The sequence below is a fragment of the Pan troglodytes genome, chromosome 13, assembly GCF_028858775.2.
Source record: "Pan troglodytes isolate AG18354 chromosome 13, NHGRI_mPanTro3-v2.0_pri, whole genome shotgun sequence".
Taxonomy (NCBI): domain Eukaryota; kingdom Metazoa; phylum Chordata; class Mammalia; order Primates; family Hominidae; genus Pan; species Pan troglodytes.
Window position 1 is genome coordinate 135,568,246 of NC_072411.2, and position 27,607 is coordinate 135,595,852.

The window sequence follows — 27,607 nt, forward strand, 5'->3', positions numbered from 1 at the left end:
AGGTTAATTTGTTATTGAAGAAAGAAAGTCTTTCAAAAAATAAATGTAGTATAGCGTAAGTGTACAGTGTTTACAAAGCATAGAGTACTGGTCAGTAGTGTCCTAGGCCATCACATTCACTCACCAGTCATTCACTCACTCATCCAGAGCAACTTCCAGCCCTGCAAGCTCCAGTTACGGTAAGTACCCTATACAGGTGTACCATTTTAAAAATCTTTTATGACATATTTTTACTGTACTGTTTCTATGTTTAGTTATATTTAGATACGCAAATACTTGCCGTTGAGTTATAGTTGCCTACAGTGTCAGCACAGTGATGTGCTCTACGGGTTTGTAGTCCAGGAGCAATAGGTCATGCCATACAGATGAGGTGTGTGCCATCTGGATTTGTGAAAGTACACTCTGTGATGTTCACATAGGATGATATCACCTCATAACACATTTCTCAGAATATATGCTCATTGTTAAGCAACTGATAACTGTAGCACCGTTGAAAACCATAGATGAAGAGAAAGAGAGAAAGGCGGAGGTTGCAGTGAGTCGAGATCACACCACTGCACTCCAGCCTGGGCAACAGAGCGAGACTTTGCTTCTAAAAACAAAAACCAAACAAAAAAAGAATGACAGCTGTGTTCTTAACAGAAATAATGGAAACCAAAAGTCTATTGAAATTTAAGTGCTCAAAGAAAGTTACTGTGAACCCAGAATTCTGTATGCAGCAAAAATGTCCTTCAGAAAATACAGTTGAAATAAAGATACTTTCATATAAACAAAAACAATGTTTTTGCCAGCAGACCCACACTAAAGGAAACATTAAGTGTTTTTTGTTTGTTTTGGCTAAAGGAAAATGCTCAAGTTAAGCGTTAGAGTTACAGGAAGGAATAGAGACTTAAAAAGGGTTTCTACGTGGGAAAGACCAAATGATTATTAACTATAAAAATTATGCCTTTGGGTTTAAATTATATAGAATTAAAATACATGACAACAATGTCCTGTAGGTTAGAAAGGAGGCAAATAGAGTAGAACTTTTCTAAAGTCTTTCCATTTCCAGGAAGAAGAACAAAGATCCAATTATATTAGACAAGTCAGGGATGCATGTTGTATGTAATCTGTGTGGTGGCCACCAAAATTGTGATAGTGTGTGATAGCTAAGCTAAACAAGAAAAATAGAATCAGAGATTCTAAATCTGAAAGAAGGCAAGAAAGGAGAGAAAACACTGAACAATTGGGACAAAGAGAAAGCAAACACTAAGTTAGTAGACTGAAATCCCAGTATGTCAGTGATCACATTAAATCTAAGTGGACTTAAATGCTCCAGTTAAAATACAGAGATTGTGAGATGGGATACAAAAGCAAATCCTGACTAGGCTATTTGAAAGAGATACATTTAAAACATAAGGATATTAAAAGATTGAAAGTAAAAGAATAGGAAAAGATACTATGCAAACACTAACCAAAAGAAACTTGGTGTAGCTATTTTAGTATCAAAGTAGATTTTAAGGGCAAAATTATTAATAGAGATAAAGATATACTGATAAATGAGAAAAAGTTCATTTTGGATATAATAATTTAAAATTTGGAAGTAATGACTTCAAAATATATAGAAGAAAAATTAACACAATTGTAAGGGAAACAAATTCATAATCATAGTGAGATGTTTTAACACACCTGTCTTACATGCTGTATACATCAAGTAGACAAAGAAATTTGTAAAAGTGTAGAATTGAACAACACAAGAACTGAACTTTTTTTTTTTTTGGGAGACGGAGTTTTGCTCTGTTGCCCAGACTGGAGTGTAATGGTGCAATCTCTGCTCACTGCAACCTCCACCTCCCAGGTTCAAGTGATTCTCCTGCCTCAGCCTCCAGAGTAGCTGGGACTACAGGTGTCCATCACCATGCCACCATGCTTGGCTAATTTTTGTATTTTTAATAGAGACCGGGGTGGGGGGGTCTCACCGTCTTGGTTAGGCTGGTCTCGAACTCCTGACCTCAGGTGATCCACCTGCCTCGGCCTCCTGAAGTGCTGGGATTACAGGCGTGAGCCACTGCACCTGCCACAAGTACTAAACTTGACCTAATGGAAATGTATAGAACACTGTACCTAACAATTGTAGAATCTAAGTTTTTTTCCAATGCACAGGCACATTTGTCGAAATTCACTATATGCTGGCCATAACGCAAGTCTCAACAGCTTTCAAAAGAGTTGAAATTATAGAATATGTTCTGACAACAACAGAATTAAGCCAGGATCAATAAAAAGAAAATCTCAATGTATTTGGAAATTTTAGATGTCTATTTCTAAGTAATTTATGAGTCACAGAAAGCTTAAATATTTTGAGTTGAACAGTAGCAAATATGTATATATAAAATGGGGTACAGCTGAAGTCATGTTTAGAGGGAAATTTATAGCTTAAAATACATATATTAGAAAAGAAGACATGCTGAAAATCAGGTAGTTAGAAGAATAGCAACACATTAAACTCAAAGGAAATAGAGTATTTTTTTAAAGGATTTATAGAAGAATGAGGAGGAGGAGGTTGCTGATCAAAGAGGTGTGCAAAGGCCCTGTGGCAAGGGGGAGCTTGGGGAAATCTTGGGGCTGAAAGAAGGCTGTGGTGGTTAGGGCTGGTAAGCATCGGGAGCCTTTGGTTGGGATCTGACACTGGAGAGGGTTGGAGGCTGTGTTAGGGAGCTCTGCCTGTTTTCCCTCAGATTAGTGGGATACTATTGCTTTAAGATTTTAGGAAGGACCATGACCTAATCGGATCGTGGTTGAAAAGATGGCTCTAGCTGTGCTGCGGTTGCCTAAGTGGATGCTGGCTGACCCAATGCAGTGAAAGATCCTGGCAGCCTGGGCCTGTGCTGTGGCTGTGGCGATGGGGGAAGTAGCTGGATTTGAGAGATGCTGAGGAGGTGACATTGTGAGAACTCAGTGATGGTTTGGTGTGGGTGTTGGGGGAGAGGAGGTTTGTGATTCCTGTGATGAGCTGGATAATGGAACTCTTCTCTGATATAAGGAGCTGTGGTTGAGGACAGTTTTGGGGATTTTGCTGTTACCTGGCTCTGCTGCATGCTATCCTGGAACCTCTTATTCTCCACTACCCCAGTTTTGCCAGTGAGCGACATAGATTCAGCAGTTAGGTGGCTTGCTAGTGTGCCATGAAGCCATGTAGGTCTCACTGAACCCAGATAGGGCCTCCTTTGTCCCTTCCTCCCCAGCCCCCAGTCATGCAGCAGCAGTGAGGATGGTTCATCTGAGCCCGAGAGTGAGGACAGTGTGACGGGGTCAGGGCCCGATTGGATGCTGGGGCCGTTGGCTTTTAGGAGGTGGGCAGAAGAGGAAGAGGAGGACTAGTGAAAGAAGGAAGGACTGGCAGGGGAAGAGAAAGAAAGGGGGCTGCAGAGAAGCCCCAGAACCAGCACAGTTTACCTCTAAATACCTCAGTGTATGTCTCCACAAAATGAGGATATTTTCTTATATAACAATACCATTATACCTGAAAAAACTTTTTAACATTTAATATCCTGATCATTTTCAAATTTCCCCAGTTGAACCAGAAATGCCATTTATCACCTTCCTTTTGGGAACCAGGTACCCATCAAGTTTTACGCATCATCTTGGGTTGTTGTTATCTCTTTAGTTTGTTAAATTAGAACAGCTTCCACTGTTCTCTCTTCCCGTTCCCTACCTGCCTATAACATCAACTTTTTCAAGAGACAAGGGCAGTTGTCTTGTATTAATGACTTTTTTTTTTTGTTCAGACAGAGTCTCACTCTGTCGCCCAGACTGGAGTGCAGTGGTGCGATCTCGGCTCACTGCAACCTCCGCCTCCCAGGTTCAAATGATTCTCCTGCCTCAGCTTCCCAAGCAGCTGGGACTACAGGCGCCCGCCACCATGCCCGGCTGATTTTTTTATTTTTAGTAGAGATGGGGTTTCACCATGTTGGCCAGGCTGGTCTCGAACCCATGACCTCAAGTGATCCGCCCACCTCGGCCTCCCAAAGTGTTGGGATGACAGGCATGAGCCACCGCACCCAGCTGTATTAATGACTTTTAATGGCAAAAACCTCCATTACTTTTGCACCAACCTAATAATCTTTCTGGATTTTTCTGATTGTTTTCCCATCATTCTTTTACATCGTTGTTTTATCTCCTATATTTCCTATAAAGTAGAAGTAAGCAGTTTCAAAGACTCTCACTTCTATATTTTGGTTGACATTTTGGGCATATCCCTAAATATGGAATGCTCTGTGCTCTACCGCATCCCATTTGGAGGCGGGCGTGTCCTGTCAGGCTGTCCCCCTCTGCTGTCATCGCTTGGTTTACAGATTTCTAGGTCTTTTCTTCCTCTTTTTTTTTTCTTTTTTCTTTTTTTTTAATAGAAGTGGGATCTCCCTACGTTAAGCCAGTCTGGTCTTGAACTCCTGACCTAAAGTGATCCTCCTGCCTTGGCCTCCCAAAGTTCTGGGATTACAGGCATGAGCCACCTTGCCTGACCAGATCTTTTCATTGGAGATGTGATTTCCCCTTCACAGTTAGGAAGTAATTGGTGATTCCTGGGCACTGTGCAAATATCCTTTACCCCAAATGGTTTCCATATTCATACACAATACAGGACTTGCCTGAAGCAATTTTATTATAAGAGTTTTAAAAATGGAGATTCCTGCCACCCCCATTGTGTCATTTATTCCACATTTATCTGTTGGTGTTATTCTGTAAAGATATTTTCTTGGGGCCAGGCGCGGTGGCTCATGCCTGTAATCTCAGCACTTTGGGAGGCCAAGGCTCAGGCGATCACTTGAGGTCAGGAGTTCGAGACCAGCCTGGCCGATATGGTAAAACCCCATCTCTACTAAAAATACAAAAAAATTAGCTGGGCGTTGTGGTGGACACCTGTAATCCCAGCTACTCCAGAGGCCGAGGCAGGAGAATCGCATGAACCCAGGAGGAGGAGGTTGCAGTGAGCCGAGATCACACCACGGCACTCCAGGCTGGGCGACAGAGCGAGACTCCATCAAAAAAGTGAAAATAAAAGGATATTTGCTCACTTCAACCGGGTTAAGGACCACAGTTCCTCCTAAAAAGGCAGGTCAATTGCTGGATTCTTTGTTTAATTACCAATGTTCGAGGTAAGGATTTGGTAAATAGTCATCCCCAGTAGAGGCAAATGTTTCTCTCCCCCCAACCCTAAACCCCCACACCCACCCTGAGTATCACTATATGGATTCATGGCAATTTTTATTCAGTGTTTTACAATCAGTTACAGTCATTCTTTTTGATGCTAAAATTATCCTGATTTTCCTGGAAACACACCTTCATCTGGCTCTTTGGTCTTTAAAGGCTTGCTTGCTATGTTGCGATCTGTTTTCATCTTCTGGATGGAGTCCTGGAGCTGGAGTTTCAGGTAGAAGGGACAGTGTGCGTCCTGTGGCCGAGGCTGCCAGCCCACAGCGTGCATTGCTGCCCATTTCCTGCCAGTCCTGGGACGAGAGTGCCTAGGAGTTTCAAGATTTCAGGCTGGCAGGTCTTTGTTTTCCTTTTTTGGATTGGCTTAGGTTTAGGGTTGTCTCAGCCTCATAAAGTGAGTTGGGTAGCTTTCTGTGAGGAAGGCTTTTGTCTCTGCCTCTCATATTGCATCTCCATTTATTTTATTTTTTGGGGGGAGGTTCTCATCTGTAGGTTAGACCATCTGTCTCCTTACCACTCTGTCCATCTCAGTATTTTTCCCTGTCCACTATATCCATCAGCATTCTGGGGGCCTCAGTTTTGTCTTTTTGCCACCAGTGACATTTTCTGTAATGTACATTTTTCCCTTTGACTCCTTCCAGTTGGATTTTAATTTTTCCGTAGTGTGATTGTTTTTGTTTTCTAATCTTGGTCAGCATCTTAGCTTGTTGTCTTTTAATTTCAACCTGTTCTCATTTTGGTGCTCCCTGTCTTTTAAAAACATTTTAATTTTAACTTTTTAAATAAAGGCCATGTCTTCCTGCATCTTAGGACAAGAATCACATCTTTTCTAAAATGGTCTTCCATTTTCTGCAATCATTCATTTCAGGTTTGTGCATGTACTTTATGGCATGTTTTTCCATCAGCCTCTCCCCTCCCCCTTTCTGTTCTGATTTGATGTTCCTTGAATGGCGTTTGCCAGGCTGGGGGTTTGAATTGCTGTTTCCTGGGGACTTGGCTGGGCACAATCTGGGGCTGGCCGTGGGGTGATCGGCCATGGGCCCAGGCTGTGTCTCTGCTGCTCTGGGCGGGCTCTCCCCTCACCTCGAATTCATGTGCAATGGCCCCATTTTCCGTGTCCATGTGTGTTCCTGAGTAGTGGGTGTTTGCTGATCACCTGCTGCCCACTCTGCTGGCTCTGCTCTTCTGTGTCTGAGGGTAAAGGGTGTCTGCCTCCCTTTCCCCTGCAGGAAGGGCTGGACTCTCATCCCCTGATGAATGGTGCTTTGTCCTTATAGAATGATGGAAGAGGGACACTCTTTTTCTTTTAAACCTGCTATTTTAACCATTTTAAAGTGCACAGTTAAGTGCCATTAAGTACATTAATGGTATTGTGTAACCATCACCTCTATCTAGTTTGGGAACTTTTGTATCCCCTACATGGAAATCCCTTCCCCATCGTGAGTCACTCCTCATTTCCCCCTCCTCCCAGCCGCTGACAACCACTAATCTGCTTTCCATCTCTATGGATTTGCCTATTCTGGGTATTTCATTTATTATTTATTTATTTTTCAGATACAGTCTTGCTCTTTCGCTCAGGGTGGAGTGCAGTGGCTCAATCTCAGCTCACTGCAATCTCTGCCTCCCAGGTTCAAGCGATCCTCTCACCTCAGCCCCCCCAGTAGCTGGCATTACAGGTGCACTCCACCATGCCTGGCTAATTTTTGTATTTTTAGTACAGAGGGGGTTTCACCATGTTGTGGCCAGGCTGGTCTCCCAATTCCTGACCTCAAGTGATCTGACCGCCCTGGCCTCCCAAAGTCCTGGGATTACATGCGTGAGCCACCGCACCCGGCCACTGAGCACTGTGTTTTCAAGGCTTATTTACGTTGTACGTTTCAGAACTTCTTTTTTTTTTTGAGTGAATAATACTCTGTTCTGTCAATGTACCACATTTTGTTTGCTCATTCATCGGTTGACAGATATTTGGGTTGCTTCTACCTTTTGACTATTGTGAATAGAACTGCTGTGAACATTCATGTACAAATTATTATTTAAATACCTATTTTCATTTATTTTGTATTTTTTTAAAAATTTTTGAGACAGGGTCTCTGTCACCCAGGCTGGAGTGCAGTGGTGCAGTCATGGCTCACTGCAGCCTCCACATCTTGGGCTCAAGCAGTCCTCCCACCTCAGCTTCCCAAGTAGCTGTGACTACAGATGTGTGCCACCATGCCTGGCTAATTTTTTAATTTTTTGTAGAGATGAGGTCTTGCTGTGTTATCCAGGTTGGTCTCGAACACTCGGGCTGAAGTGATCTTCTTGCCTTGGCCTCCCAGAGTGCTGGGATTACAGGTGTGAGCCACTGCGCCCAGCTGACCTGTTTTCATTTCTTTTGGGTACGTACATGTGAGTTAAATTGCTGGATAATTCTGTGTTTATCTTATTGAGGAGCTGCTAAACCACAAAGGCTGCACCATTGTATGTTCCCTCCAGCAGTGCATGAGAGTTCTGATGTTTCCACACTTGCCAACTCTTGTTACTTTCCACTTATTATAATATAAATGTTATAATATTTAATAATTTAAGAATATTATATTATTCAGTTCCTCAATGACTAACAATGTTGAGCATCGTTTCATATGTTTATTGACCATTTGTATATATTTTTTGAAGAAATACCTATTCAGGTCCATTGCCCATTTTCCAATCGGGTTGTCTTCTTGTTGTTGAATTGTAAGAGTTTTTTATATATTTTGGGTACTAGACCTTTATCAGATACATGATTTGCAAATATTTCCTCTCATTCTGTGAGTTGTGTTTTCACTCTCTTGATAGTGTCCTTTGAGGCACAAAAGTTTTGAATTTTGATGAAGTCCAATTTTTTTCTTTTGTTGCTCGTGCTTTTGGTGTTATGCTTAAGAAACCATTGCCTAATCCAAAGACAAGATTTATACCTATGTTCTTCCACGAGTTTTGTAGTTTCAGCTATTATTAATATATTTAGTCTTTGATCCATTTTGAGTTATTTTTTGTATGTGGTGTGAGGTCAGGTTCCAACTTCATTCTTCCTGTGTGGATGTGCAGTTGCTCCAGCACCAGCTGTTGAAGAGGAGCGCTCTCCAGTTGGAGTCTGCCTCCCCAGCTGTGCAGACAGCCCTGCAGTATTGAAAAACAGCCACAGAGCTCCTCAGGAGTGCTTGGAAATCTCAATGGAGTTCATAAAGTGATTCTTAATAGAATCATTCTTATGTATGGTTATGAGACATTTACATATTTAAAGAGTTTAAAAGGAAGTATCTGCATTTCAGAATTTTTACTGCCATGGAACTCATCTACATTTTATTTTGTTTTATTTTATTTTTTTCAGACAGGATCTCACTGTCACCCAGGCTGGAGTGCAGTGGTATGATCTCCGTTCACTGCAACCTCTACCTCCCGAGCTCAAGTGATCCTCCCAATCAGCCTCCTGAGTAGCTGGGACCACAAGCATGCACCACCACACCTGGGTAATTTTTGTATTTTTTGTAGAGACGGGTTCTTGCTATGTTGCCTAGGCTGTCCTCGAATTCCTGGGCTCAAGCAACCCGCCCGCCTCAGCCTCCCAGTGGGTAGGATTACAGGCGTGAGCTACTGAGCCCAGCCTCTTCTACATTTTATGTTTGAGAATATGGACTTGATTCAGTTCTTTTTATAGTTTGGTAAACTTGAAATAACACTCATCTCATTAAATCCAGTCTCATTTGACATTCTCAGTATTTGAACTCTGATAAAAATGGACTAGTACTCAGAAGCTGGGCAGAAGGGAAGTCTGAGAAGTTGTTCTCTATCTCCTTTCTCTCTGTGGTTGCTGAACATTTTTGTGTGCTTCAAGAGGGCAAGTAGAACCAGGTTTGTCAAGGATTAAGACATAAGTCTTTTTTTTTTAATTTTTATTTTTTTTCTTACATTTAAGGGAGATCTGGCCAATGTGTATTTTTATTGTCCATTAGTCACAATTGTCTGTGTTTTTATATCTAACTAGTGTTTTGTATTATTTGCTGTTTGTAGAAACTCCTTGGTAGTTAACTGCAGCTTCTTTGTCCTTTGGCAGCAGAAATGGGTATAACCATTTGGGAAAGTGACTTAGTGAGTGTCTGAATAACTCCAAGAGACTCTTGGTCCGGAATTCTAACACTGGGACTCTATCCTGAGAAAATAATCTTAAATATGAAGCTCATGAACAACATGTTTATTGTACCATTAAATATAAAAAGTTGCAAGCCACCCCAGTGTCCAAGTCCAGCTTGGGACAAACTCCACCAGAACACTCCAGTGTAATGACTCAGTGAGTTAATGATAATAGCTGATAAAATGGGTACTGCAGGCGGGTCCCGTGCTGTGCTCTGTGCGCGTGCTGTCCCACTTCACCTTCACAACTTCATGGTGGCTGCACCAGGTCACAAAGCCGGAAAGTGGCAGTGTGCACGGCTCTCAATGCCTGAAGCTGCCAGCCAGGTAATTGAGGAGGGCAGCAACAGGGACGGTACTGTGTGATGTTGGAGAAATAAAGAGGCAAAGCTGTGTTTACAGAATGCGTTTCAGCAGTGTGTAAAACACTGGAAATAAGACGGAATAGGAAATAACATGGAGGAAGTTTCTCATGATATTGTGGGTTGGGTTAGGTGGTGAGATTTGTATTATTTTTATGTTTACATCTGCTTGCCTGCATTTTCTAAAATGAGCATGTATTATTTTATACCAAAGGAAACAAAAAGGCATAACATGCTTCCCGTCAATGGAAGACTCCTAATGGTAAGAGGGGCTGTGTTGTGACGTGGCGATGATTCAGATTGGAGAAGCAGCTGCCCTCAGCCTTATCTGGAATGTCCTAAAACAGCTGAAACGGTACTGTTGGATCAAAACAGATTGAATTTCAGGAGTCAAATATACAAAAGGGCATGCTTGTGAAAATACAGGATTTAAGTTTCATAATATCCTAATAAATGGGTACATTATATGGAACAACTTAATTATGTTCCCCCTTGTTTAAACTTTCAACTCCTGTGTTGAAATTAAATCTACACTTACCTAAGCAGCGAGCTCAAGGTCTTGATATGAATAGGATGTATTTTAGCTTGAGATGTAAACTGTTTGATGCGTGCAACATTATCAGTTCTTTAGATATGTTCATAATGACATTAGCATCCCTAAACATTTGAGTAAATGAAAAAGAAATAGCATATAGAAGAATAATACACAAAGTAAAAGCAGATCTAGTTGCAGTATATTGTTGTTTGGAAGAGCAAGTTATTGAATAATTTGTACATCATGTAACTCCCCTTTATGTCTTTTAGTTTAATTTTTTTTTTTTACACAGGGGTTTTTTTGTTGTTGTTTGTTTGTTTTTTTTTTTTTTTGAGATGAAGTCTCGCTCTCACCCAGGCTGGAGTGCAGTGGTGTGATCTCGGCTCACTGCAACCTCCGCCTCCCGGGTTCAAGTGATTCTCCTGCCTCAGCCTCCTGAGTAGCTGGGATTACAGGTGCCTGCTACGATGCCTGGCTGGTTTTTGTATTTTCAGCAGAGACAGGGTTTCACCATGTTGGCCAGGCTGATTACGAACTCCTGACCTCAAGTGTGCCTTCTGCCTCAGCCTCCCAAAGTGCTGGGATTACAGGCGTGAGCCACTGCGCCCGGCCTTGACACGGGGTCTCGCCCTGTCACCCAGGCTGGAGTGCAGTGGTGCCATCATCACTCACTGCAGCCTTGGACTCTTGGGCTCAGGTGATTTTCCTGTCTTGGCCTCCCCAGAGGCTAGGACTACAGGTATGTGCCACCATGCCCAGCTAATTTTTAAATTTTTTGTAGAGATGGCATCTCACCGTGTTGCCCAGGCTGGTCTTGAACTCCTGGGCACAAGTGATTTGCCCACCTCTTTCTCCCAAAGTGCTGAGATTACAGGTGTGAGCCATAGCACCTGGCAATTTTATTTTTACATTTTTCTTTTTGGAGGCACGATCTTGTTCTGTCATACAGGCTGCAGTGCAGTGGTTCAGTCATAGTTCACTGGAGCCTAAATTCCTGGGTTCAAGCAACTTTTCTGCCCCAGTTTCCTTAGTAGCTAGGACTGCAGGCGTATGCCACCATACCCAGCCAATTTTAAAAGTTTTTATAGAGATAGAGTCTCTATAAAAGCAGAGGGATACTTTACTATGCTGTGTTGCCCAGGCTGGTCTTGAATTCCTGGGCTCAAGTGATCTGCCTGCCTCATCCTCCCAAAGTGCTGAGATTACAGGTGTGACATACCATGCCCAGCCCCACTTTTCTGTTTTATTTACACACTTGAAAACAGATGGAGCCGGGCGTGGTGGCTCATGCCTGTAATCCCAGCACTTTGGGCGCCCAAGTCCGGTGGATCACCCGATGTCAGGAGTTCGAGACCAGCCTGGCCAACATGGTAAAATCCTGTCTCTACTAAAAATAACAAAAATTAGCCGGGCGTGATGGCACACGCCCGTAGTCCCAGCCACTTGGGAGGCTGAGGCAGGAGAATCGTTTGAACCTGGGAGGTGGAGGTTGCAGTGAGCCGAGATCGTGCCACTGCGCTCCAGCCTGGGCGACAGAATGAGACTCTGTCTCAAAAAAGGAAAAAAAAAAAAAAAAAAAGAAAACAGATGGGAAGGATGTTATCTCGGAATGTGAATAGTAGGTGTTAGCGTGGCTGGGCTCTTGGTGGTCTTAAGTAAATAAAAAGTAACCTCCAGCAAACAAGTCTGCCATGAGTTGGACCATTTAACACAGGACTTTATTCCCCAAATGTCAGAAAACAGGTGAGGAAGCAGCTGGTTGAGCACATGCCAGGGGAGAGGAGGTTGAATGCTGATAGTGGCAGCACTGCCGCATTGTTCTCAGGTGCTTTTCTGTTTGGTGCCTTGCCCTCTGAGGTGGGATCCATAGGTCAGGAAGCTGGGGAGGCTGCCTCTAGTCCAGGCAGCACCAGCTTCAGGCCTCTGGTGTGTTTCACTGACTTCCAAGTTTCCAAAGCGCCCTGTCTGCACCCCTCTTATGACACTTGAAAACAATTTATGGAAATTTCCAAACAGACACAGAAGTAGAGACCGTTGAATTAATCACATCAGCCTGTGTCTTTCTTGTTTCATCTGTCTCCACCCCCTACCCACACCCCTACTTTTCTCCTGAGCATTTTAAAGCAAATACTTCTTTTTCTTCCTACTGTCAAGTATCCCTCTGATGGCGCAGTTTCCTGAAAGGTCAAGGGTCGAGTCCCTTTCACTGTAGTATTGCAAGCCGCACTCAGCACTCAAGTGTTCAATAAACATTTATTGAAACAGAGTGATTTCATTCCACAGCTCAATAGGGAGATGGATTTTGTTCTGTAGGTTTCTCAGAAGCTGAATCTTTCCTACCTTAATGAACCACAGAGAGCATGTGTGTATTTTGGGATGTCGCACCTGCTGCTGGGGGTTAAGGTTTGTTTCGCCTTTGGTGTGTAGTGGAGATGGGTTTGTGCATAAATTCACTTTCAGAAAAAGTAGGGTGACTGGTTATGGCTATAATTTAGTCTGAACTTGTACAGACAAAAATAATGAAAAGTAAATCTTCCCCAAACATAAAAAATGTTTTTCATTTGCTGTCTAAGCATGGAGAGAGTTGAAATCAGACAGATCTGGGTCTGAAGTCCACATCTGTCACTTCACTGTAGATGTCTATGTCCTCTCTGGACCCCAATTTCTTCATTAGTAAAATGGGGCTATAACTATTGTATGGGGCAGATTAAATACAGATTCTACATAAGCTCTTGGCACATAGTAGGCACTCCATAAATACTGATTATTTCTTCTCCTTGCCCATGGTTCTGTGAAATGGGAATGTTTCCTGGGCCTCCCTTAGGAGGTCATTGTATGGATTTTTTTTAAATATATATTTTTTTTATTATACTTTAAGTTCTAGGGTCCTTTGTAGGGACATGGATGAAGCTGGAAACCATCATTCTCAGCAAACTATCACAAGGACAGAAAAACCAAACACCGCATGTTCTCACTCATAGGTGGGAATTGAACAATGAGAACACTTGGACACAGGAAGGGGAACGTTGTATGGATTAAATGAGTAATCTTTGGAAAGTGCTTACACCTGAGCCTGGAGCAAGTCAGAGCTCAGCCTCCTGGGTGCTGCTGCGGGTGCTGCCCCTGTCCTGGGAGTCCTTTTAAAATCATGTGTGTGCCTTCCCTGTCTCATCTACCCTGTTCCCTTTCCCTAGAGGTAACCACTTAACCATTTTTATTATTATTTTGGTTAATCCTTCCATTGTTTCTTTTTGGAAAAAAAAAACTAAGTTTATCTTCTTCACACACAAGCAATGTCCTCCTTTTTACAAAAAGATATTAATAGCATAGCATGTTCCTTTTTTTTTTTTTTTTGGAGATGGAGTTTCACTCTTGTCACCCAGGCAGGAGAGCAATGGCATGATCTCGGCTCACTTCAATCTCCACCTCCTGGGTTCAAACGATTCTCCTGCTTCAGACTCCCGAGTAGCTGTGATTACAGGTGTGTGCCACCACGCCCAGCTAATTTTTTGTATTTTTAGTAGAGACGGAGTTTCACCATGTTGGCCAGGCTGGTCTTGAACTCCTCACCTCAGGTGATCCACCCGCTTCAGCCTCCCAAAGTGCTGGGATTACAGGCGTGAGCCACTGCGCCTGGCCCCTTAATAGCATGTTCTATGCATGTTCTGCACAGTTATCTTTTTACTTGCTCTGATTTGGAGACGGTTCCGTAGTGTATAAAGATATCTTCCACAATCCTTGTATAGTTATATGGTACTCCATATTTTGAATGTACCGTAATTTATTCGACCACTAGCCTGTTGGTGGGTATTTGGGTTATTTTCAGTGTTCTGCTATAATAGTTTGTAGCACATAGCCTTGTACAAACTTTCTTTTCTATTTTGCCAAAGTGTCTTTTGGGATAGATTCCTAGGAGTGGGCTTGCTAGATCAGAAGAGTAAATGCATGAATAACTGCTCTGGATTTTGCCAAATGTTTGTCTTCAGGGCCATCCCGTTTTGCAGTCATGTTGAGTGCCTGTCTCCCCGTTGCCATAGAAGCAGAATGTGTTGCCTCTTTGGTTTGTTTGTTTGTTTGTTTGTTTTGAGATAGAGTCTTGCTCTGTCACCCAAGTTGGTGTACAGTGGTGCGATCACAGCTCACCGCAGCAGCCTTGACCTCTTGGGCTCAGGTGATCCTCCCACCTCAGCCTCTCAAGTAGCTGGAACTATAGGTGCACTAATTTTTAAATAATTATTATTATTTTTTGTAGAGACAGGGTCTATGTTGCTCAGGCTGGCCTTGAACTCCTGGTCTCAAGTGATCCTCTCACCTCAGCCTCCCAAGTAGCTTGGACCACAGGTGTGCACCACCACGCCCAGCTATTTTTTTTTTTTTTTAAATTTGAGGCCGGGTCTGGTGGCTCACGCCTGTAATCCTAGCACTTTGGGAGGCCAAGGCAGGTGGATTGCCTGAGCTCAGGAGGTCGAGACTAGCCTGGGCAACATGGTGAAACCCGTCTTTACTAAAATACAAAAATTAGCTGGATGTGGTGGCAGGCGCCTGTAGTCCCAGCTACTCGGGAGGCTGAGACGGGAGAATTGCTTGAACTGGGGAGGCAGAGGTTGCAGTGAGCCAAGATCGTGCCACTGCACTCCAGCCTGGGCGATAGAGTGAGACTCCATCTCAAAAAAAAAAAAAAAATTTGTAGAGATGGGGCCTCACTGTGTTGCCTAGGCTGGTCTCAAACTCCTGGGCTCAAGCTATCCTCCCGCCTCAGCCTCCCGAAGTTCTGGGATTACAGGCGTGATCCACTGTGCTCAGCCTTGTTTGTTTTTTGTCAGTCTGATGATGCAAATAGTATTTTCACTTAGTTTTGTTTTTCTCTTCTGAGCTAGGTTGGGCATCTTTTCCTTTGTTTAAGCGCCTTTTGCATTTTTTTCTGTCAAATGTTTTCATATTTTTTGCCCCTTTTTCTACCAGATTTTTAGTCTGTTCTCAATTTTTATAATTTCTTTAAAGATTAGGGATATTAGCCCTTTGTAGTATTTTGTAAAACTTCCTGGCGAGGTGTAGTGGCTTATGCCTGCAATAAGGGAGGCCAAGGCCTGAGGAGTGCCTGAGCAACGTAGTGAGACCCCGCCTCTACAAAGCAAAGCAAAACAAAACAAAACAAGTGCACCTGTAGTCCTAGCTACTTGGGAGGCTGAGATGGGAGGATCGCTTGAGCCCAAGAGGTCAAGGCTGCGGTGAGCTGTGATTGAGCCACTGTAGCCCAGCCTGGTTGGCAGTGTGAGAACCTGTTTCAAAACAAAAACAAAACTTCCTGAGGCACTGGCGTGATTAAGATAAATAAACCCACTGAACCTGATGGACTGTTGGTCTGGGGAGGGAGACAGCTTCATAATGGATGTTCATGTACTTGCAAAGCGGTGATAGCTAGTTCTGCCTGGGGGGAGGTGATAGCTAGTTCTGCCTTGGGGGAGTCTGGGAAGACTTCCCGAAGGTGGTGGTATTTGACTTGGGTCTCAAAGCTTAGTCATTTCCCAGCCAAGAGAAGAGGAGCTAAGGATTTCCAGGTGGAGGAAAGAGTATATTCAAAAAAGTGGGGAAATAAAAGGAGTCGGTTGTGTTTGGGTCAGGTGGTTCTGGGAGGGGTGAGAGAGGAGCCTCTCAGATTGGGAGGAGCCCGGTGGGCCACGTGAAGCCTTCCTAGATGACAAGGAAAGCAAGGAGAGGTTTGGGAGTAGGCCCTGGCTCTGAGACTGTATGCTTCTTCCAGTCACCTGGGAGTTTTTAACACTGTGGCTCCCTGCCCCCTCCCACACTGATGCTCATCACTGGTGGGGTGGGGCCAGTGGTCACTGTTTCTCAAAGCTTGTCAGGTAATTGTAGTGGCAGTTGGGATGAAATCCTCCCGTTGAGAGAATTGTGGCAGCAGGTTGGAGGAACGATGGACAGAGAACAAACTTGGTGTGCTTAGGAACCACCTGGGCTCTTGGCAAAAATTCATATTTCCAAGGCTCAGGAGGTTGGGGGTGGAGCAGTAACTTGCTTTTTCTTTACTTTTTTATTTTATTTTATTTCTATATTATTATTTTAATAACCTGTATTTTGTTTTTAGAGTAGTCCAGTGAAGTAGTGAGAATGGGGTAGAGAATAGAGCAAGGAGTTCAGTCTGTAACTGATTGTGAACCATCATTTGAGATAGCTCATTGCCTTCAGGCCAGCGGTAACCTGCATTTTTAACAAACGTTCCAGGGGTTCTGATGTGGTGGTCTGGGTCACACGTTGAGAGGCACTGAGGCAGAGACAAGAGGCAGAACAACTTAAGCCTGAGGTAGGCGGAGCTGAAGAGGAGGGGCAGAATCTTCCATTATTTTAACAAATACAATCAATGATCCTAGGTAGGCAATTAGAAATGGGGAGTGAAGGAGGAAAAGAGTTGAGCGCCTGCTACTTCTTTTAGATTTGATGATGCTATTAATATTAACTGAAGAGGAAACTTGGGGGTCAGTGAACAGTGAGATGAGGTACATTTCAGTGTGGAGGCCTGGCCCCTGGGGACGCCAGCGTGCAAGACTAGGTTGGATTAGCAGTGATGCTGACAGAGCGGGAGTGAACTCAGCCAACCCATCGTTATCAGACAGGAATGCATTTGGCTGTAGGTTGATGTCATCAGGACCCACACTGGCTACCTTGTGGCCTCAACATGGCTGCTGCAGCACTAAATGTTGTATGTTCATTTAAAGCAAAGGTGGCACTGAGACTACACGTGTTCCCATATACCAGCCAAGCACTTGCCTACCTCCCCACCCCCAACAGAACTGCTTAGGTCTCCTTGACCAGTACTGGGGCAGTGGGGATTAGCCCTATGATGAAAGGTCCCCCGCGACCACCACCCCCAGTTCAGAAACAAGGTCCTGTGAGCAGTGAGGATGTGTGTGTGTGTGGGGGGGGGGTGTTAACAGAACACCACATACCGCAGCATACCGCAGTAAGAGAAGCGTCCTGGCTTTAGGAAAGTGGGTGTGAACTCCAAATGAAGGGCATACCTGGAGCAGCTCTCCTGGGGGTTTGGGCATACACATCGTTGCCACTTTTTGGCTTTTTTTGGTTTGGTCCTTCCTCACATTAGTGGGGGCAGGAATGAGGTGTCTCTCCTCCTGTCAGTGGAAGCTTTGGCATAGGAGCTTTGGGACATGGTCGTTTTTAATAATCTTGGTGGCAGTGCATTGAAAACCAGGGTAGTGGCAATGGGGAAATTGGATTCTCTTGATGGGTGAGGGAAGGATGACTGTCCTTTTTCCATGAGTTGGTGTTTTGGAGTCTTCAGAAAACCTATGTTGGGTTCCTTTCTGTCAGAGTTAGCACCAGACTCAGGGCCTGGCTCTGCAGAGCTGAGCGGGATTCTGCAGCGTGGCAGTTGCCCGGTGCGCTCTCTCCTGCTGGCCGTTGGTGTCATGAAGACGCCGATGTGGCACACATTCTGTTGCCACCTTGGGCGTGCACACTCCCTCAGCTTCTGCCAGGATGCGGTAAGATCAGCTTATAGGTAGATAGGTGGTGGGTAAGTTGCAGGTAGTTCCTGAATGAGGATGAATCTGTGGGTAGTGTTTTGAGTAGATACAGGAATTTACCTTTGCTTAATTGATTTAAATCCGTTATCAGCAGACTTTTATGCTGAAGTTTTATTTTGCCAACAAGTATTATTGTCTGGGCTCTGGTGTGTCATTCATTAGCCAAGTGGCCTTGGGTGAATTACTTAATCCTCTGGCCCTCAGTTTCGTAATGTGTAAAGTGGGAATATTACCACCACTTTCAAAATTGGTGTGAGGATTAAAAGATGAAAATGGCTCCTACTTGGGTAGTGGGTGTGGTATGTGTGAAGAAGTGTTGGAGGTAACCTGGAGGTCTTTGAATATGTTTTGCATGCCTTACGTTTTGTGAACAAATTATTTTCTGACTGCTTCCTATATGTGAATCATGGTGCTTGTAAACTGCAAACCACAGATGAAGCTTTGAGATAGAATTGGAGAGGCCTGGGATTTCTTTTGTGACCTGTCATTAGTTGTTCAACCGGGCAAGTTACTCAGTCTCTCTGTTTACCAGTTTTCTTATTTGTTAACTGGAATACTAGTTTCTGTCTCATAGACCAGAAGTGTTTGTTCTGTTAAGAAGACAAGTAAATATAAAAATACTCATGAAAATTTAAAGTGATATGCAAATTGGGCCAGGTGCGGTGGCTCACGCCTGTGATCCCAGCACTTTGGGAGGCCGAGGTGGGTGGATCACCCAAAGTCAGGAGTTCGAGACCAGCCTGGCCAACATAGTGAAACCCTGTCTCTACTAAAAATACAAAAAATTAACCAGGCATGTAGTGCGCGCCTGTAATCCCAGCTACTCGGGAGGGTGAGGCAGGAGAATTGCTTGAACCTGGGAGGCGGAGGTTGCAGTGAGCCAAGATTGTGGCACTGCACTCCAGCCTGGGCGACAGAGCAAGACTCTGTCTCAGAAAACAAACAAACAAAGAGATATGCAAATTGATAGAAATAAGTTTACCAGCTTCTTTCCACTGAAACATTTGTATGTTAATTTTTTATGCCAGTATTTCCACTTTTGGGGGGCTTTGTGAATTTGGGTGATGTTGCTTAATTAACCATAGTCAGGTTTCTGTTTTACCTGCTTTTTTGTTGTTGTTGAAGGACCGGGGAAGTCTAAAGGACAGATAGGTGGCTGAAGTGGACATTTGGCTAATTTTCTTTCCTTTCTGCTACCTTTTTTTTGTTTCCCTCCCAGTTTCCCAGCTGTCTGCCTGCAGCCCCTCTGTCCAGGTCACCTTGGGCAGGCCGTGGCTTGCTGCCCTCAGCCTCTGGACACGACTCTTGGTCAGTCCCCTCCATTTTCTTCACCCCCATGTGGCAGCTGTTTTTCATTTGTTTGTCTTTTACTGCGTAAATGTGGAAATCCTCACTCCTTACATGCTCAAGACATTAACACTAATAGTCTGAGATTTTACTTCTATCCTTATATTGATTAACTATATTTTTCCCTTTACCATTTTACATGCAGAATAATACATGGAGTATACACATAAGTTGTGAAGCACAGTCACGGACTGTGCACACGTGGACCCACCTGCGCGGCTGAGTGCCAGGGTGCTCTTCTGTGGCATCCTCCAGGGTTAAGCGTCCTTTGGGGCTTAGTCTCCATTTGACTTACTCTTCTGGTAAATGCTGGTTCACACTTTTTACCTATTTTCTCTTTGGTGGTTTTTCTTTTTTATCATTCCGTGGGAGTTTCTTTTTTTCTTTCTTTCTTTTTTTTTTTTTTTTTGAGAGGGAGTTTCACTCTTGTCACCCAGGCGGGAGTGCAGTGGCATGATCTCGGCCCACTGCAACCTCCGTCTGCTGGGTTCAAGCGATTCTTATGTCCCAGCCGCCGAAGTAGCTGGGATTACAGGTATCCGCCACCATGACCAGCTAATTTTTGTATTTTTAGTAGAGACGGGGTTTCGCTGTGTTGCCCAGGCTGGTCTCGAACTCCTGACCTCAGGTGATCCCCCTGCCTCGGCCTTCCAAAGTGCTGGAATTACAGGCATGAGCCACCGCGCCCAGCCCGTTCCATGGGAGTTTCTGCTATATTCTGGTTACTGGTTACTGACTGGCTGTCAGCAATAGTGTACCTTTTTTTCCCACCTTGGCTTTTCTTTTATCTCTTTTTGAGGTGTCTTTGATGAGCAGAAATTCTCAATTGTAATATAGTTGAGTTTAGCAGTCATAGCTTATATCTAATATTTTTTTCTATTATATTTAAGAAACTCTTCCCAATTCCAAAGTCATTGGAAATTCTCTATCGTCTGCTGGACATTTTGAAGTTCTTCTGCCTTTTGCTTTAGCACACCCAGAGTCTGCCAGGAGCTCACGCGTGTGGTGTCCTTGGGTAACCTGCCATCTCAGCCCCTTTGCTGAAATCCCCCTCCCTCCCAAACCCTGGTTTGCAGTGCTACCTGTTACACATCAAGCTTCCAAATCTGCAAGGGTCTGTTTCTGGGCTATCTTTGGTCCCCAAATTCCGCTTCTCTTAATTTGCTTTAAGGATAGTTGAGGACATAAGCAGATATTTACTTACGGGAATATCCACTGAAGTTCTGATGATAGCATTGAGGGAACGGGAAGCATTCTAAATGTTCCGGCAGTGGGAAGCAGGTGAATGTTGGAGGGGAGGGTGTGTAGGTGCAGTGAGATACTCTGTAGCCAGCAAAAATGCGTTTGCTGATGTGGCTATATGGTGATAATATACATGACAAAAAAATAGCAAGGTCACATAACAGTATATACAGTATGGATTCCATGTTCATAAAAAGAAAGTTGTAAGTTGAAAAAAACCTGTTATCTTGCTTTCTCCTGTCCTGGTCACACTCAGGGTGATTTGATCTGGCTTCGACCCCATCAGGCCACCATGTCCGCTCTGGCAGGTCCTCGGTGACCCCCTGGTGGCTGCTTCCTTTATCCTCGGCTCAGTTCTCATTTATGACCTCGCTGCTGCATTGGACATCACTGATGCGATCTTCTCGACGTGCTCTCTGCTCTCCTCCGCTTCTGCCCACTTTCTTCTTGTTCTCCTTTCTGGCTTTCCTTCCTTGGTATTGGTGTCCCTGGGTTCCCATTTCCCTGGGCCTCCGTGTACTCCATGCTTTCTCCTTTGGGGCCCTTGGCAAGGCATCTCCTGTGTTAAAACTTCTACATCACAGACCTGCAGAACTGGCTGTCGCCTTACACTGAACTCCCCTGACGTCCTCGAGGCCCGCAGAGTCAGCACATCCAGAATGAAACCCACATCCCCCCACTGAGCCACACTCTTTGGAGGCATCCAGGATTTCTGTCCTGTCTCCTCCCCTTCACCTCGGTCGATTGTCACTTCTTTCTGAACATTCCCATGCCTGTGTCCATCTCTCCCCTGCCACCCCAGACTCTTGTCATCAACTCCCCCCTTATGCGAGTTTCTGGAGTGTTCTGCCAGCCTCCACATTTCACCCCTCTTCTTTCCCACACTGTGGCCACAGTCAGCTTTCCAGAGTGTATTTCTGAGCCACCACCGGGCTCTGTCTGTAGCCCCAAGGAGCAGCTGCCGGCCTCTGCTTGCCCAGCCCCTCCTCCCTGGCCTGCTCAGGTACCTGTTGTCTCAGGCAATTCCCTTATGGGGCATTGCTCACTGCCCTGTGCCCCACATCCCAGAGCACTCTGGTGTGTACACATCCGCCTTCCTCTGGTCTGAGCTCCTGGCCATGCAGCCCTCAGAGCCCAGTGTAGTGACCAGCATCTGGTGATGCAGCCACGTGTCAGAGAGGGGGCAACCTCACCCTGTGCTTGGGCCTGCTAGTGCCTTTCAGACAGAGTCCATTCCGGACTTTCCCTGCCTCCTGGTTTGAAGCCCTTTTCAAGGACATTCTCAGAGCTGTCTTACTGTTAAGCAAGGACCACTGGAGACTTGTGCTTCCCCCCAAGCAGCTGCACGTGGTAGTCTTGGACCTGTGGGCTGGGCATATGTCTTGTCGGGTCAGTGGGTGGCCGTGGACCACACTCCAGCTCAGGCCCAGTGCTCTCGCCAACTTCCTCTGGGGAGCCCAGCACTGGGATTGGTGTCTTGCCTGTGTTTGCTGGTGGGCACGTGTTCACTTTCCACCTGCTGCTCTCTGACTAGAGCTTAAGAGTTTTCTCGGTGCTGTGTGTGTTGCAAATTTGTCTCTGATTGGAATAAGGGTATCTTAGATGGCTTGAACGACAGTTGGCCCTTTTGTTTGTGCATAGAACCCAACAAAGTGACTCTAAGAGCCCGGTGGCCCGGCATGGCCCGAGCGAACTGTGCAGGGACCTGGCCCTTTCACTCCTGACTCTGCTCTAGGGGGCAAGGAGAGGCCTCGTCAGCCTAGCAGCATTTCCTGTGGGTGCCTTTCACAGCTGCCACGTGCAAAATACAGCACATTATTTTGGGGTGTTATTTTCTTGACCACTTTTGGTTCATTGCTTTTGACTAAATGTTTAAAAATATTCTGCAGCATATCTATAGTACTCACAAGCAGCGAATCAGGAGAAGAAATGCAGTTTCTGAGAAGGCTTCAAAGAAATAATGGTCTTTATCTTTTCCCCAGCCTTTTCCGCTGAAACCCACCAGTCTTTTTCTGAGCACTCTTGTTCTATAAATAAAGCAGCAGCTCTCCTTGGGCAGCCCAAGATCGCAGACTCTCATCCGCCCTCAGAAAGATTGTGCGTGTGCGTGTGTGTAAGAGTATGTGGTGCAGTGAGTTGTGTTTTAATTTTGCTTTTCTTTTATGTATGAGATGTGTAGCAGGAGATGCAAGAAAAAATACTCCAGCATCTGTCCTTTAAAGATAATTTATAACTTTTCTGGGTTTTGGCTTGTTGGTTTTGTCTTTTTTTTTTCCCATTTAGGGAAGAGATGGAACTGATTGCTTTCCCCACAAAGGTAAGGAAGATGAATGGGGGGCCAGGAGAGACGTCTTCACAGTGAGGCCTTTGAGGTCAACAGAGAAAGGGTCTCGTGGTATATGTTTCAGGCTTCCATGGATGGCATTGTTCTCTGCAGATGTATTTGAAATGAGTTTCATCCATGTGTACTTGGATGTGAAAAGGATGTTTGGAAACAAATACCATTTCCCAGTCCTTCACACTGAAGACTGGTTTATATCCTTGCTACCAGAATCGGGGTGGGACTTTCTTTCTGCCTTGGATCACCCTTGGTCTGTTTTGGACGGGACCTCAGATGCTAACTGTATGCTGGGGATCCCCGCTGTCTCTAGGGGAGGGGGTGGGGGTGGGGAGGTCACTTCTGGCAAACAAGCGTCATCAGAATGCTTGATCGTTGGATAATGTTGGGCTCCTCTCTTTTTCCTTCCTGGCACTCTTTAATTACTGGGGAGAGGGTGGGTGCCTTCTTCAGAAGTGTGAGGTGAATGTATAAGCCAAGAATGAGTCAGTAGATTCTTCAGCAGCTCTGCCCTGCGCTGATCCTCTAGAGTTGGAAAGGGCTGCTGTTGTGCCACTGGGTCAGTGCCGAAAGCAGAGTTCACCATGATTGGAACATGCTGGTGAGCAAGAAGCTCTTGGAAGTGGTCGTGAGTGCAGCCAGTTCCCCCCAACCCAGGAAGGGCACAGTGAGGTTGGCCGGTTGCGGGATAAGGAGAAGAGACCCCTAGGCAGTTTGCATTGGCCTGTGCTGTCCGGGTGTGGTCCTGGTGTCCGTCCACATGTTGATGGCGTGTCGGGCTGGGGGCTTTCTGCAGCCTTCCCTGTTCCACTGTCTCTCCTGTTGTGAATGCCAGTGGATGGACCAGGCAGCGCAGTGTTCTGCGCTTGCATTCTGGCATAGGTGGGGGACATGAGCCTCCTGTGTCTTGCTTTTGCTGGTTTTATCTTAGGGAGTTTTAAGTGTTTGTGGATACTTAAGAACTTTGTACATGCACTGTTTGAAACATTTACATAAAGTGCAGAGCTATGTGAGATTAGGTAGTTAAGCAAAAGCTTCTCTGAACCAATGTGCTTGTCTTTGAACAGAATTTTTAGGAAGCCTCCCTCCATTTCCATGCTGAGGCTCCTTGTGGACTGGGCATTTCCGTGAGGTGGGATGTAACATAGTGTGCGAACGCTGAGAGCCAGGTTCTTGTCTTCACGCTTGTCGTTTATTCTTTTTGACTGTGTTAATGGCTCCGAGTACGTCAAGACATCTCATGACCAAGTATTTAGTTACGCATTTGATGTTTTGGTGGCATGGGCTGCGTAAGGCGGGGGAGCAGCTCCGGGAGAAGTAGAGCCCCCTTCATTCTTGGCTTTAATTGAGCCAAGGTGAGTGGACCGTATAATCCATTTCTGGATTCTCGTAAGAGAACATCTTGTGTTGGGGTGAACTCATCAGCTTTTCGGGTTGAGAGGAGTTTTAGTGTCTGTGGCCGAGGCACTTTCCTCTCATGGTGTGTGCAGATGCACACGCCAGGCCTGTGAGTGGTGGGTTGGGCTGAGGGCGCGGGCCTGGAGCTTCTGAGCCCCAGAGCCACTGACGTAGACAGCTTTGGCAGCAGCATCCTGAGAAATGGCAGGGGGCCAGAGAACACAGAGACAGGGCCAAGAATAGCTGAAAAATACCAAATGCTGAAGTTGGAGAATGCACTGGCCCCGCGTCCCAGTGTCCTCCCAGCTGCTGTGTACTGTGGCCCTGTGAGCCTCAGTGTCCCTTCTTCATGTCTGCCAGTGCGTCCAGGGCACACCCTGGGCCTCTTGACACCCCCACCCACACAGGCACACATTGCCCCTTAGAGGACAGGATTGGTGCAACCCCCCATGCCCCCGGCAGCGTGCTGGGCCTGTGCATAGGTCAAGGTCTGTTGAGAGTGTGAGAAATATTTTCTGTTAGAGACACGAATATGTTTCAGCCGCAACAGGCTGCGTTTCAGCCGGAAGAGTGAAAGGGCACCTTGAAAACACAAGTTTATGAATATGTTTCTGTACTTTCAGACCATCATCAAAGAGGGGATGCTGACCAAACAGAACAATTCATTCCAGCGATCAAAAAGGAGATACTTTAAGCTTCGAGGGCGAACGCTTTACTATGCCAAAACGGCAAAGGTGAGGCCCCATGCAGGAAAGCACACGCGAGGACATCACAGGAGCCGTCCCAGGGGAGGAACTGGGGGTGCTGAGTCCTTGTGTGGGAAAAGCTTCAATTCTCAGATCTGTTATTGCCAGTGAGTTTTGTAACACTCCACGCTGTCAGGTTTTACTTGTCTCAAGGCATGTTTTATTTCTTATCAAAATTAATTTCTGTTCATTTTCCTTTTCTTTAATGTCATCAGTAATGGGGAAAAGGAAAAAAAGGGTCACAGAAACAGCCACGTTACAGTTGGATATCTTTCTTTCAGAAAGGTGGAGGGAATCACAGGGTTATGAATTTCATCTTCTTATTATTAAATAATTTTTATTCTTTAAGTATATTGAAGTTCTTTTTTTTTTTTTTTTTTTGAGAGGGAGTCTTGCTTTGTCGTCCAGGCTGGAGTGCAGTGGCGAGATCTCGGCCCATTACAACCTCCGCCTCCTGGGTTCAAGCAATTCTCCTGCCTCAGCCTCCCAAGTAGCTGGGATTACAGGTGCCTGCAACCATGCCTGGCTAAAATTTTTATATTTGAGTAGAGATGGGGTTTCACTATGTAGGTCAAGCTGGTCTCGAACTCCTGACCTCAAATGATCCGCCTGCCTCTGCCTCCCAAAGTGCTGGGATTACAGGCATGAGCCACCATGCCCGGCCTAGAGATGGGGTTTCACCACATTGCCCAGGCTGGTCTTGAACTCCTGACCTCAAGTAATCTGCCCGCCTTGGCCTCCCAAGGTGCTGGGATTACAGGCATGAGCCACTGTGCCCAGCCAAAGTAGAAGGAGCTGAGCTTCTTGATGTGTGAACAGAAATGGGAAATTCTTTATTTTTAGGCTTTCTAGCAATTAACCTTGTTTCTGTGTGCCCTATTGTAGGTAGATTTAAAGCTAGAAGCACCAGGTGGGTGCTGCTGGAGGAGGAGCAGCCAGTGAAAGTCACAGATTACTGCCATGTTTAAGCGGATGTGGTGTTAGACATTCAGACACCAGTGTGTTGGCTGGGATTCTGAATACCTGTGTTTTTTATCAGGATTGGTGTCAGTACTAATATTTTGGTATTTAAGAAATCTGGAGTCTGAATCATTTACATTTTGAGACATATCCCTAGAAAGTTACTGCATTACAATTTGAAATGGAACAAAGCAGCTTGTTTAGAAAGGGTTCTAACCACTTCCCTCACTTAAAAAAAAAAAACAAAACACGACAAAATAACCTTTTACAGTTAGTTCTGGGGGTGAGGGGAGGGGGAAGGTTACTTAAAATATTTAGTTTCTTTTCTGAGTTATTAGTTTGATTTTCTCCAGGGTTCCTCATAGAGCCATCGTAGAATAGAGGGGATGGTATAAGGGAAACAGGAGGCAGGGGCTGTGCCGGGGGACCCTGTAGGGAGTGGAGAGGGAGACGGGGGAGGTCCCCAGGCCTGACTCCCAGCCCTGCCCTGGAGCATCTTTCTCTCCAGGACCAGGATCCTTCTGCTCTGCTCCCTTGTTTCCTTTCACGGCAAGACCCTTTCCATTTGGACCTGTCTCTCTTCCCCAGAAGAATTTGTTTTAGCCAGGACCTTCCCCCTCCATGTGCTCGCTGGAGGAACAAGCCAGGAGGACACGGAATCCTCAGTCCAGACCCCGGCCTTCCCTCAGCTAAAACACTGTGTGAGAACATACTTCACATGTAAAAGTGAACACTGGTATTGACAGTAGTAAATACAGAAATACCAGCATTGGGTTGTTTGCTTTGGTTCTCTCTCTTTCTTCCTTCACTAATGCAATGACAATGTTTGTAGATTTTTTTTTAAAAATCACGGCACTATACCTGTGAGCCCGAGCTTTTGGTTAGAAGCAGGTGGGTGGGTTAATTTGGATTGGCTTATTGTTTGGATGCTACAGTTTCAAGGTACTGGGGCTTCTGTGGGTGCTTGTTAGGGATCATTGGGGTGTGGTGGGCAGCGCTGGCTAGTGCTTAGGGATGTACCTGTCTTTGTGTGCCTTAGTCCCTGTGTTTGTCTCTTTCCAGTCAATCATATTTGATGAGGTGGATCTGACAGATGCCAGCGTGGCTGAATCCAGTACCAAAAACGTCAACAACAGTTTTACGGTAAGATTCCTGAGTCATGCCTTTCTTGATTCTTCACTGAAGTCGGCTTTCCTTTTTGATCTGAACATGTGTCCAAGCAGTTCAAACGTTTTCATTCTTTTCTTACTGATTGGAATGATTGCTGGTAAAATTTGAATTTAATGCTGAAAGTAATACTGAGGTTGGAGAATAACCAAGAATTTGGCATGCATAAGCACAAAAGGACAATAGGGACCAAATGAAAAATTTTTATATGTGTTTTGGTTCACGTCTGTTTTGTTTTTTTTGAGACGGAGTTTGGCTCTTGTTGCCCAGGCTGGAGTGCAATGGCGTGATCTCCAGCTCACAGCAACTTCCGCCTCCCGGGTTCAAGCGATTCTCCTGCCTCAGCCTCCCGAGTAGCTGGGATTACAGGCATGTGCCACCACACCTGGCTAATTTTGTATTTTTAGTAGAGACGGGGTTTCTCCATGTTGGTCAAGGTGGTCTCGAACTCCCAACCTCAGGTGATCCACCCTCCTTGGCCTCCCAAAATCCTGGGATTACAGGTGTGAGCCACCATGCTTTGCTGGTTCACGTCTTACTAGCTCTGTACAGAGTTTTGTTTTTTGTGATTAATGTCGAAAATTTGGAAAATGCAGACAAGTATGTTAAAGCAA

At 45.1% G+C, this 27,607-nt stretch overlaps 1 protein-coding gene across 22 annotated transcripts in view; it reads left to right on the plus strand.

Annotated features, from left to right (window-relative positions):
• Positions 1-27,607, plus strand: part of DGKD (diacylglycerol kinase delta) — a 118,424-nt gene that overhangs the window by 9,029 nt on the left and 81,788 nt on the right. For 12 of the 22 annotated variants that reach the window (XR_010149938.1, XR_010149937.1, XM_003309528.6 and 9 more), the window contains 2 exons: positions 24,744-24,854; positions 26,889-26,969. Coding sequence is in view for 13 of the 22 variants with exons in the window: in XM_003309528.6 (XP_003309576.1) it covers positions 24,744-24,854; positions 26,889-26,969 (192 nt within the window). In the remaining 9 variants the exon portion in view is untranslated. Of the gene's footprint in view, positions 1-7,431; positions 7,569-8,539; positions 8,679-19,557; positions 22,702-23,069; positions 23,324-24,743; positions 24,855-26,414; positions 26,528-26,888; positions 26,970-27,607 lie in introns of those variants that run through there. The other 10 variants (XM_063790909.1, XM_054679572.2, XM_063790903.1 and 7 more) reach the window with 10 other exon arrangements.